Source organism: Phyllosticta citribraziliensis (genome assembly GCF_038025025.1).
Source record: "Phyllosticta citribraziliensis strain CPC 17464 chromosome Unknown J3D65scaffold_2, whole genome shotgun sequence".
Taxonomy (NCBI): domain Eukaryota; kingdom Fungi; phylum Ascomycota; class Dothideomycetes; order Botryosphaeriales; family Phyllostictaceae; genus Phyllosticta; species Phyllosticta citribraziliensis.
Window position 1 is genome coordinate 354,769 of NW_027117339.1, and position 10,332 is coordinate 365,100.

Sequence of the window (10,332 nt, forward strand, 5' to 3'; positions counted from 1 at the left end):
GATATTTCGGATAGCAGGCAATTGGCCTGGTGGAGGACTGTTTGTTCCCAAGAGCTTGGTCTACGTACGCCGTCCTTCATATTGTCCCCCGACCATTGTCCCCTCCTCTGCATGCCGCTAACGCCCGCCTCAGTTTCTTCTCAGCTCCAGTTTTGCGTCTAGTTGGCCTTCGTGCTCCTCGCAACCATGCACATCTCTCAGAAATTGGCCGAAAACCACAAAAATGGCAAACCATCCTTCTCCTTCGAGTTTTTCCCGCCCAAGACCGCCCAGGGTGTCCAGAACCTCTACGACCGCATGGATCGCATGCATGGTCTGGGACCGACCTTTATAGACATAACCTGGGGCGCTGGTGGTAGAAACTCGCACTTGACTTGCGAAATGGTCAAGGTGGCGCAGTCGGTCTACGGCCTCGAGACGTGCATGCACTTGACTTGCACCGACATGGAAAAGTCCAAGCTGGACGAGGCCTTGAAGCAAGCGTACTCTGCTGGCTGCAAAAACATTCTCGCGCTCCGCGGAGACCCGCCAAGAGAACAGGAAAAGTGGGAGGCTACCGCTGGAGGCTTCAGATATGCCAAGGACTTGGTCAAGTACATCAGGGACCAATATGGCAATCATTTTGACATTGGTGTTGCCGGCTACTCCGAGGGCTGCGACGACAACGACGACCCAGACCTGCTCCTCGACCACCTCAAGGAAAAAGTGGACGCTGGAGGCACCTTTATCGTGACTCAAATGTTCTACGACGTCGACATTTTTATCGACTGGGCGAACAAGGTGCGCGCCAAAGGCATCAACGTGCCCATCATCCCGGGCATCATGCCCATTCACACCTACGCGGCCTTTATGAGACGCGCAAACTGGACAAAGTGCCACATTCCTCCCGCTTGGCTCGAAGCACTGGAGCCTGTCAAGAATGACGATGCCGAAGTTCGGGAGGTGGGCAAGAACCTCATTTCGGAAATGTGCCGGCGGTTGATCGAGGCGGGCATTACGCATCTGCACTTGTAAGTGGTCGACGAGTGACTTTTGGAACTCTGCTAATTTTGTAGCTACACCATGAACCTGGCCCAATCAACGCGGATGGTGCTCGAAGACCTCGGCCTCACTCCGGACGTCCAAAGCCCCATCGAGAAGCCTCTTCCCTGGCGCCAGTCTTTGGCTCCCGGCCGGCGCGAGGAAAACGTGCGCCCCATTTTCTGGAGAAACCGCAACCGGTCATACGTTGTTCGCACTCAGGACTGGGACGAATTCCCCAACGGACGCTGGGGTGATTCGCGATCCCCGGCCTTTGGAGAATTGGATCAGTACGGCATTGGCCTGAGGGGCACCAACGAGCAAAACATGAAGCTCTGGGGCAGCCCCAAGTCTGTCCAGGACGTTGCGGATGCGTTTGTCAAGTACGTGGAGCGCAAGCTGGACAGTCTGCCCTGGAGCGAGCAGCCCATCACGAGCGAAGCCGATGAGCTCAAGGATGACTTGGTTGCACTCAACAAGCGGGGGCTGTTGACCATCAACTCGCAGCCCGCCGTCAACGGCGCCAAGTCTTCTCATCCCATTTATGGATGGGGCCCGCGTAACGGCTACGTCTACCAAAAGGCGTACCTCGAGGTCTTGGTCTCGCCGGAGCTCATTTCCGAGTTGATCACCAGAATCGAGCGAGACCCGGAAATGACCTACTACGCCGTCAACAAGAATGGAGACTTGAAGACCAACGCGCCCCCGGATGGGCCCAATGCCGTGACTTGGGGCGTCTTCCCTGGCAAGGAGATTGTCCAGCCAACCATTGTCGAGACCGTCAGTTTCCTTGCCTGGAAGGACGAGTTCTATCGCCTGGGTCAGGACTGGGCCAAGTGCTTCCCTGCTGCGAGTCCCTCGAGACACTTGATTGGGAGTCTGATGGACTCGTGGTACCTTGTCAATATTGGTAAGTGCGTCATGGCTGCAGCCGTTCAAATCACTGATTGGTATTCTAGTACACAACGATTTCCACAACCCCAACGGCATCTTCAAGTTGTTTGAGGGCCTCCAAGCCCCGGACCTCGAAAAGGAAATTGCCATCACTGGCGAGACCGGAGTCATCAATGGCGAGGCGCACAAAGCCGAAACCAACGGGTCAACCCACTTGGCCGGCGCGACGACGAATGGCGAGTCAACCTCCGCCAAGACGAATGGCGCTACTGCAGTGCCCGTCGCCAACTAAATTTCATCTACCTCTCGACGAACCTAACGAATTCAACACGTACAAGTCAGTCCCATAACAAATAATGCGTTGCACACAGCGTCGGCGTTTTCTGGAGTTTCTGTCTTTTTCAACAAAAAGATGCTAGCTAGGCGTGGTAATCTGGGCGGAGCTAGCGAGCGAGGCGAGCGAAGCCAGCCGGCCGACGTGCAACAGCGACTACATTGGTAGCTGATTCAACACAAAATCTCTTCTTACATACCCATTTCAACACCATGGCATACAAAATCGGGACGGAGGGTGGGGGGCAACTGGTTCAACAAAACAGGACATGGCTTCATTTTACAGAGACAGAGATTTGCGGTTTTGACTTCAACATCGGCGAATGATGAGTGGGAGATGGACGGCATGATGGGACGTCTACTTCAACATGCATGACGGTATGATTTGGCTCTCTTCAGTTCGTCTTGTGCTTTGACGGCAGTAGGCAGATACGCGGGTACGGCCGCGCCGTGCTGAGAATTGAGAATGCGAGAATTCCATTGCACGATGTTTCTCTGCCTCAGTGAGAGACACTGCGGCCGCAAAAAGTGACAGCACCTGACCCAACCAGGGCGGAGTGCGAAGTCTGTCAGAACTCTTCTTGGCGTCTAACCCTCCTTCCTCTACGGCGTCGGCATTTGAACCGCAGACTTGGAAACGCTGGAAGCTTATACTTTGTCAGTGAACCCTTGATCTGCGACAGCCGCTCTTTTGACCCTTCGTTCAGAATAGTCCGATTGGTGTCTTGCCGCACGTGACTTTTGACGGCTGTTGGAGCTGCGCTGCCTTCCCTGTTGCGGTGGCTCTGAAGTTGGTTTGTTGTCAGCAGCATTATATATCGACCTCGATGCTTCCTCTTTACATACACACACACCGCCGCCTTTCATGACGTACCATGGTGTTCTCCAAGTGGCAGCCTAGTTACCATCTACATCAAGGTCTTCTCCATCAATTCGATCAGCGGGGACTAGCAAAGACTCCAACGTCGGTCGGCTCTTACCTGCCGACTGGCATCCATACCAACGACGTAGACGACGCGTCGTTTTCGGACTGTGCGACCTATTCAAAGATTCCGGACGATGTGGACGGTTCGGAGATTTCTTGCTGGCGAGACGGCAGCCATCGCTCTTCCCTTCGATACTCTTCACTGGTGACTGGCCTGTCTCATTGAGAATTCGCTCTCGATGAACCAGACGAAAAGAAAGACAGATATAATGAAGAGAGACGAGAATCCCTTTCTTTTTTTCCTTGGTCACTCATCAAACACACGACCACAACCCCAGCACTGGCCGTCCATGAACGAGCACCATGTCGTCTCGTCTCGCCCCACCACAGCAAACCCTACAACAGTTGTGTCCGTCAGCGCGTGCTATCAGCGACAAGAAGAGCGCTGAAAGGCTAAACGCAAACGCTAACCCACCTCGACTGTTCCGTGCGCACGACACGGAAGCGCGTCCGCTTGACGCGAGGAGAAAGCTTGATTCACTGACTTTACTTTGCATTACCCCACGATCAAGCTTGATTGAAAAAAATTCTGTCTTTACTCTGCTGGTTTACTCTCTGCTCTGTCTCTCTTCTCCACTGCCATCGCAGCACAGCAGCAAAACGCGCGACACCTAAACACAGCAGCTCCTCCCTCACAAGCACCCGAGTTCCAAGAGACACCCCTCCACCACGAACTCAAACACTCGCCCACCAAAGAGAAAGCAGCCATGGCCTCGTCCGCCCCCGCCGACCCACCCGTCACCGTCATGCTGACGTACCCCAACGTCGACGACGCCGTCTTCAACTACGACTACTACCTGCAGACGCACATGCCGCTGGCCGAGCAGGTGTGGCGGCCGCTCGGGCTGGTGGGGTATAGGGCTGTGAAGTGTGTCCCCTTTTCCCTTTCTCCCCCCCAAATCCCAAAACCCCCATCATCCTGTTACCTACCTCTTACCTACCTCCTAACGATGTTGTTCGTAGAGTCTCTCTCGGCCCCACAGCCCACGAAGCGGGCAAAGCACCTTACAACGTCGTCTGCCTGCTCGAGTTTTCGTCGCGGAAAGATTGGGATAGGGCGTGGGAGGCGGCGCTGACGCAGCTGGTGCACGACGTGCCGAATTTCTCGAACCAGATGCCGACGTTTTTGATCGGGGAGCGGTTTGCGGGGACGGTCGAGGTGGGGAGGGTGTAGGCTGGGGAGGGGTTGAGGGGGGAGTGGGATTGGGATGGGAGGGGGTGAGGGGGGGAAATTGAAGCGGACTTACAGTACAAATCTCCATGATGCCTACCTACCTACCGTACCTACCTACCGTACCTACCTACCTACCTACGAGCCAAGTTCCAAGGAGGCAGGCAGCTGCTTAGCCGTCACTCTCATCAGCGAGCCCATCCATGCGTCGTCCGTCCGCTCCTCGTCCGTCCGTCCGTCCGCTCGACCCGTCCCGCCCGCATTGCTTGATAAACGGCTAAACACAAAAAACCAACAGCCAAGTCACCCCAAACTCACCCCAAACTCACCCCAAACTCACTGACTGACAAAGCACGCACGGCCCCTCGTCTCGCTCTATCTTTCTCGACCCATCTGAGTCCATACGGGCGGGTCGGAAGCGCCCCCGGCCCTCCATTGCGCGCGTTGTGCTGCGCGGTTGCGTCGAGTTTAGATTGCTTGGTTTGCTTGGGTGGGTGGCGCGGGGGAGGGGAGGGGAGGGGAGGTTTTGCACTGCCTGGAGCAAGTAGTTGGTGCGCGTCGCACTCGCATTCGTATCGTAGATAGATGAAAGATTGAGTGCGGAGGGGGGAGGAGGGAGGGAAGGAGGGAGAGTTGCGGTGCCAGAACGGCGACTTACTTAGCTGCTGTATCGCCCACCTCCAGCCCACATCTTCTTCTGTCCTACACCTATCCACCAACCTACCCATTCAATCAATCAATCAGTCAGTCAATTGACCAACCAACCAACCATCCACCATGTCCTCCTCCACGCCCATCACCCTGACCGTCTTCTACCCCGCCGACCCCGACGCCACCTTCGACCACGACTACTACGTCAACACGCACATGCCCATGGCCGAGAAGCTGTGGCGGCCCATGGGCATGCTGGGGTATCGGACCTTCAAGTGCGTCTTCCTCCATCTCCTCCTCCCCCCCCCCCCCCCCCCTGTCCTACCCTCGCCCTTACTCACGACCCACAGAATCCAATCCCCCACGCCCTCCGGCGACGCCGCGCCCTACAGTGTCGTGACCATCGTCGAGTTCAGCTCCGCCGCGGCGTGGGAGGAGGCGTTCAAGCTCGCGCCCGAGCACTTGATGCCGGACATTCCGAATTACTCGAATAAGCCGCCGCTGTTTTTTGTGGGGGAGAGGTTTGGCGGGAGTGTTGGGGTTGTGAGGGAGTGAACGAGGGGGCGAGGGAGTTTGTGAGGAGGGGAGTAGGAGGGAGGGGGGAGAGAAATGGAGGTTTTGGTGGAGGACTGGGATGAGACGGGATGATGCACTCGCTGGGCTTTGCTTTGGCTGGTGGGGAGGTAAAGGGTGTGGAGTGAGGGAGTGGATGGGTCGATGGGCAAAGAAGAGAAGAGATGAGAGAGATGAGAGAGATGAGAAAGATTGACAGGTGAGCGCGGGAATGAGACGGACGAACAGATGGGAAACAGGAAATCAGACTGTACAATGCACTTGCGTTGGCCATCTCCATTCTCTACCACGTCAACATCGCGATTCGCGTCGTCCCACCCTGGCGATGCAGTCCATTCAGTGAGCCGTCCACTCTGCCCTACCGTCGGCGGCAATGAACCTCAGGACCAAGCAAGAAGCTCCGCCTCACTGGCGTCTCCTCTCATGGCTCGTTCCGGGCCAGGCGCGGCGCTGGTGTGAGTTGTGTGTAGCACGCAACCAAGTTGCGGCGATGCTACGTCGTCAACGAGCCTACCTGGGCGACAGACGGAACAAACACACAAACGCAGTCGACGCCGTCCGAAATTTCCGCTTGACTAGTGCCGCGCCGGCGCACCTGCCACGACGAACCGGTGTCGCGCCCGGCGACGCGCTGCTTGGTTTGGCGCGAGTCGGAGGCTTTGCAGGCACAGAGGAAAGGATAAGAGCGTGGGATAGATGCATACAAGCAAACAGGAGAAATGCGCTCAGCTGGCCGGCGCGGATGTGTTTGATCCGATCGACGGCCTTGGTTGCAAAAAGTCGGCGTACTGGATGGTGTGGTGTTGAGGCCGGTTTGTTGCGGGCGGCGAATTATTGTACGGACCAGGGTATCGGCGGATTTGGTGGTTTGCCACGGTATAGTCGACTGACTAGAGGATATAGAGCATCAGCTCGCTCAGAGGGGAAATTCAGGGTTGCCATGTGCGCCGCAGCAGCGCAACTCTGCACGCCATCTTTTTCCGCCTGAAGTCGTCGTCTGGCTGTGCGCAGCGACGTGGGCGATGCGGTCGACCTCGGCAACCATCATGAGGCGCTGCAGGCTGGGGCTGAGCTGTGTGCGACGCGACGAAAAGCTTCGCCGCCATGTTTCTAGCTCGAGCAGCCAGTCTTGCAAGACTGTCGTTCGGGATGCATAAGAAAAGACTATTTTGGTTGCTGCTGCTGCTGCTCGAGCCAGAAACGAGAGACGGCTTGGCTTGTGCAAGGGAGAAATTGCGGTGGTGTGGTGCAGTGGCACGCCAGGCAGACACAGCGTCGCGCTATCGGGGCGACAGACGGGGTCGACGATAACGACAATGGCAACGAGGGGTTGGAAAGGGTAAAGACGCAGGGCCTGTGTCAGAGAGGCGAGATGTTTTTGGCGCAGACGGGGAAAAAGGCGAAAACGAGACGAGACTAGAAATCAAGGCCTTGTGGTCTTGCGGCTAGGTTCATGTACGAGGTGAGATGGCGGATGGCGGTGGTGGTGATGGATGGAAGCGGTTGCGGCGGGTCGTCAGCTTTCCTTCTAGAATGTTTGTTGGCGGGGAGCGAGCAGGGAGAGGCATGGTGCAGTACGAGAGGGAGTAGGGCAGAGACGACGCCAACATGTCATGTCAGCGCAGCGTTGATGCTATTTGAGAGTGTGCGATGTTGCAGTCGGTGGGAGATGGAGCTGAGCCGGCGTGTGCGAGATGAGCCGTGGTGTTGAGTTGGTTGACAGGGTCATGTCAGGCGCAAATCAAGCTTAATTTTGCTTGTTTTGCTTGCTTGGGTCTGGTGTCGTGTCGGGCCGGCCCTATATCTCTTTCGTGACGGCAGCTACACTACAGTACTGCGTGTTTGTCGTCGTCGTTCTCTGGTCAGCAAGACGGAGAGAATGAATGCACAGCAGGGCGCACTATCGACTGCAGGCCATGTCGGCCGGGAACCGAGACCAGTGCAACAATGAAGACGAGGACGAGGACGAGAAAAAAAAAAAAAAGAGGTCGGCCTCTTTGCCACGTCGCATCGCATGCCATGGGCTCTTGTTCCTGCATGGCCCGTCATTCGCTCGGGGCTGGCTATGAATAGACGCAGGGGCACAATTCCTCGTATATCTGCTCCTTCTCACCTTCTCACCCACCTCCAGCCTCTTCTTTCCCTTTGTCGACACACGTCATACCTTAGCAGTCAACCCCATATATTTGTCCTCCTCTCCTCCTCCCATTCAACTCGACATTGGATCAATCCCTCACCTCGACCACCTACAACCCCAACCAATCAATCATAATGCTCTTCACAACAACCCTCCTCTCGCTCCTGGCGACCCTCACCACCGCCCTCCCAACCGCCAACACCAACGCCAACAAAAACCTCAACCCCCGCGCCGGCGGCCCCAGTTTCGTCCCCATAGAAGCCCCGTGCTACCTCAGCTACGCCCTCGCCGCCGACGCCTCGTCGGCCGCGCGCCCCATCGTCGACATCGCCTCGACGCAAATCTACCACTGGGACCGCGCCCTGGCCGACGCCCAGTACAACAACGAAACCACGCTGTGGACCCAGTGCGTCGAGCAGTGCAACGGCCTGTCGGGCTGCAAGGCCGCCTTCCTCGCCTACAACGTCCCCAGCGAGCCCATCTACTCGAGCCCCGGCGGCAGCCCCAGCATCGCCTGCCGCATGTTCAACACGGTCCTCTCTGCCGACAGCTTTGCCCCCGTCACCAACGGCAGCTACACCCAGGCCATGGCCGCAAACATTGCTGGCTGCGCCAAGTAATCGCCAAACTTGCTCCCACGACCTGTGACGACTTTTATTTCTTCCCTCCGACCCGTTGCGGCTCGGCTTGTACAGCACCAACGCACCGCCCCGGCACTCTTTATTTCTTCACTCTTCTCGCTTTAATTGGCTCGTTTCCTTTGCCGCATGCATTACCTCTTCTCCTATATCCCCTTTGCCGCCACGCCGCGACTACACGGCCGTGGTGGTATAATGTCTTTGTTTATTTCACCCACGTCAATGGGCTCGGCGGACGGATGGAGCGACGGCGCATGGGCGCATGGGTAGATGAGAGGAGCGGGGCAAAGTCAGACGCCCGAGTTGGAATGGAATGGAATGGATTGCACGCATGCACAGCACCCTTCCACACACACACGGATTGTACAGCACAGTATATTATAGCACCGAGCTTGCTACCTTCCTTTAGCGAGCGAGCAGGGAAAAAAGACAGAACAAACCGAATCAATCAAAAGTCTACTTGAACTACTAAACAAGTCATCCATTGTTGCCATGTTTGTGCTCTTGCCTGTCCCTCTTCAGCCGCTTCAGACGCGCACTATACGGCGCACGGCATACGTCAGTCAGTCACCCAGCAACATACCTAGAGCTTGGTCACTCTTCCCTGCCCGTTGAGTCGTCTGGAAGCGTTGCGCGGTGCCGAGTAAGTATAGTGTATTCCCCGCTGCCAGGTCGGCGGGACGCAAGAGCCTTGTCCTCCACGCTGTCGCTCGTCATCGAGGACCCATCATGCTGACTGATGCGCACCTTTGTCTGGTCACGCTTGCCGTCTTTGCTGTACTATTTGAAATGGGGAGAGGAGAGGAGGCTGAGTGAGACGGACCGGCTGAACCGACCACCCCAGTGTGGTGGTGTTGGTATTGTTGTTCCGCACGCCAGCAAGCCTCCCAGTTCTCGACCATTCGAAGCTTCTTGGTTGTGGGGATGAAGTTGGCGTGTTGGAGCCGTATGAGGAGTTGGAGCGGTTGACGGGGGGTTTTTGTATGCGAGGGGTTGGCGGAAGGGTATCAGATGCTAGGCATCAAATGCCAGACAAGCAGACACGTCGACGCCGCGTCACGAGCTGCCATTTCGCATTTGCTTCTGACAGACTGCACAGGCCTCAAGCGCCTCGCCGCCTCCCTTCCCTCCCCAGTCTCTATATTAAAGCACCCCGTCCTCGCTCCCAGCCGCTCATTTAAGCATTGCATTCGACTCAGCTGTCTGGCGCCAGAGTGTATGAAGCATGTCACTGTTTTCTCCTTGTTCTTTCTTCCCAGCGCCCCTGCGGAACAGGCCATGCACTGGATTATTGCTTTCAGATGCCGGAGCTCTTCATGGAACGATGTCGTTGCTCAACATCCCCATATACGTTGTCGCGTGCAGCGTCAAAGCGCCGTCGTCTCTGCCTTGCGGCCCTCGCCACGAAATTAGACTGTCGACGCAAAGGAAAACGGAGAGAAAAACGAATAAGCGCCGAGGCACAGGCAGTGGAGAGTTTTAAGCTGTGTTGGCAAGGCAGACCGCAAAGTCAAATTCTTGTAGCGCGGTTCGTTCGTGGATCTTGTCGGCTTGTCGAGAGCTCTCAGTTGAGGATGAGGATGGGGAGGGAGAGGAAAGACCGGGTTTTATACCTAACCTGCGCAGAATTGACTGTCACATACGTCACGAGAACTACGAGCACAGGCAAAGCTGGATCGCCGCATGACGCGTCCGGCTGCGGCGTCAGTGGCGTCAGGGGCACGCCCTCCCTTCCTTCTCGCTGTATAAATTCCGCTGCTTTTGCCCTCTCGGGTTCTGCGCACAACAGTAAGTGAGCGACGGACCGTGAGAGACAAGTCCACGCTTGAATATCTACTGTCGTAACCACATGAAACATGGCACTTGTTTTTGCTGGAGTTTCCGCCGCATCTTTTCCACAGAAAAGGGGCAGTGGAGGTTAAAATAGTCG

The 10,332-nt window shown here is 56.4% G+C and overlaps 5 protein-coding genes across 5 annotated transcripts; all 5 read left to right on the plus strand.

Annotated features, from left to right (window-relative positions):
* Window positions 1–186: 186 nt before the first annotated feature.
* J3D65DRAFT_547944 (methylenetetrahydrofolate reductase 2) lies at window positions 187–2,206 on the plus strand (the record flags this gene model as incomplete). The annotated part of the gene is made up of 3 exons (XM_066796877.1): window positions 187–1,010; window positions 1,056–1,930; window positions 1,980–2,206. The coding sequence occupies 3 exons, from the start codon at window positions 187–189 to the stop codon at window positions 2,204–2,206; spliced, it is 1,926 nt and encodes a 641-aa protein (XP_066658351.1).
* Window positions 2,207–3,939: 1,733 nt separating this feature from the next.
* On the plus strand, window positions 3,940–4,406 carry J3D65DRAFT_664485 (uncharacterized protein; the record flags this gene model as incomplete). The annotated part of the gene is made up of 2 exons (XM_066802742.1): window positions 3,940–4,085; window positions 4,196–4,406. The coding sequence occupies 2 exons, from the start codon at window positions 3,940–3,942 to the stop codon at window positions 4,404–4,406; spliced, it is 357 nt and encodes a 118-aa protein (XP_066658352.1).
* Window positions 4,407–5,180: 774 nt separating this feature from the next.
* J3D65DRAFT_599864 (uncharacterized protein) lies at window positions 5,181–5,609 on the plus strand (the record flags this gene model as incomplete). The annotated part of the gene is made up of 2 exons (XM_066797934.1): window positions 5,181–5,329; window positions 5,405–5,609. 2 exons carry the CDS (start codon window positions 5,181–5,183, stop codon window positions 5,607–5,609), a joined length of 354 nt encoding a protein of 117 aa, XP_066658353.1.
* A 165-nt stretch (window positions 5,610–5,774) lies between these two features.
* Window positions 5,775–6,867, plus strand: J3D65DRAFT_198415 (uncharacterized protein). The gene has a single exon (XM_066794399.1). It carries the CDS (start codon window positions 6,001–6,003, stop codon window positions 6,613–6,615), a length of 615 nt encoding a protein of 204 aa, XP_066658354.1. The 5' UTR covers window positions 5,775–6,000; the 3' UTR covers window positions 6,616–6,867.
* Window positions 6,868–7,779: 912 nt separating this feature from the next.
* J3D65DRAFT_612468 (uncharacterized protein) lies at window positions 7,780–8,875 on the plus strand. Its single transcript, XM_066799019.1, has one exon. It carries the CDS (start codon window positions 7,899–7,901, stop codon window positions 8,382–8,384), a length of 486 nt encoding a protein of 161 aa, XP_066658355.1. The 5' UTR covers window positions 7,780–7,898; the 3' UTR covers window positions 8,385–8,875.
* Window positions 8,876–10,332: the final 1,457 nt, after the last annotated feature.

Bases quoted from the DNA above. Each gene is read 5' to 3' on its own strand.
- J3D65DRAFT_612468 (XM_066799019.1), top strand. From the start codon at position 7,899: ATGCTCTTCACAACAACCCTCCTCTCGCTCCTGGCGACCCTCACCACC.
- J3D65DRAFT_198415 (XM_066794399.1), top strand. From the start codon at position 6,001: ATGAACCTCAGGACCAAGCAAGAAGCTCCGCCTCACTGGCGTCTCCTC.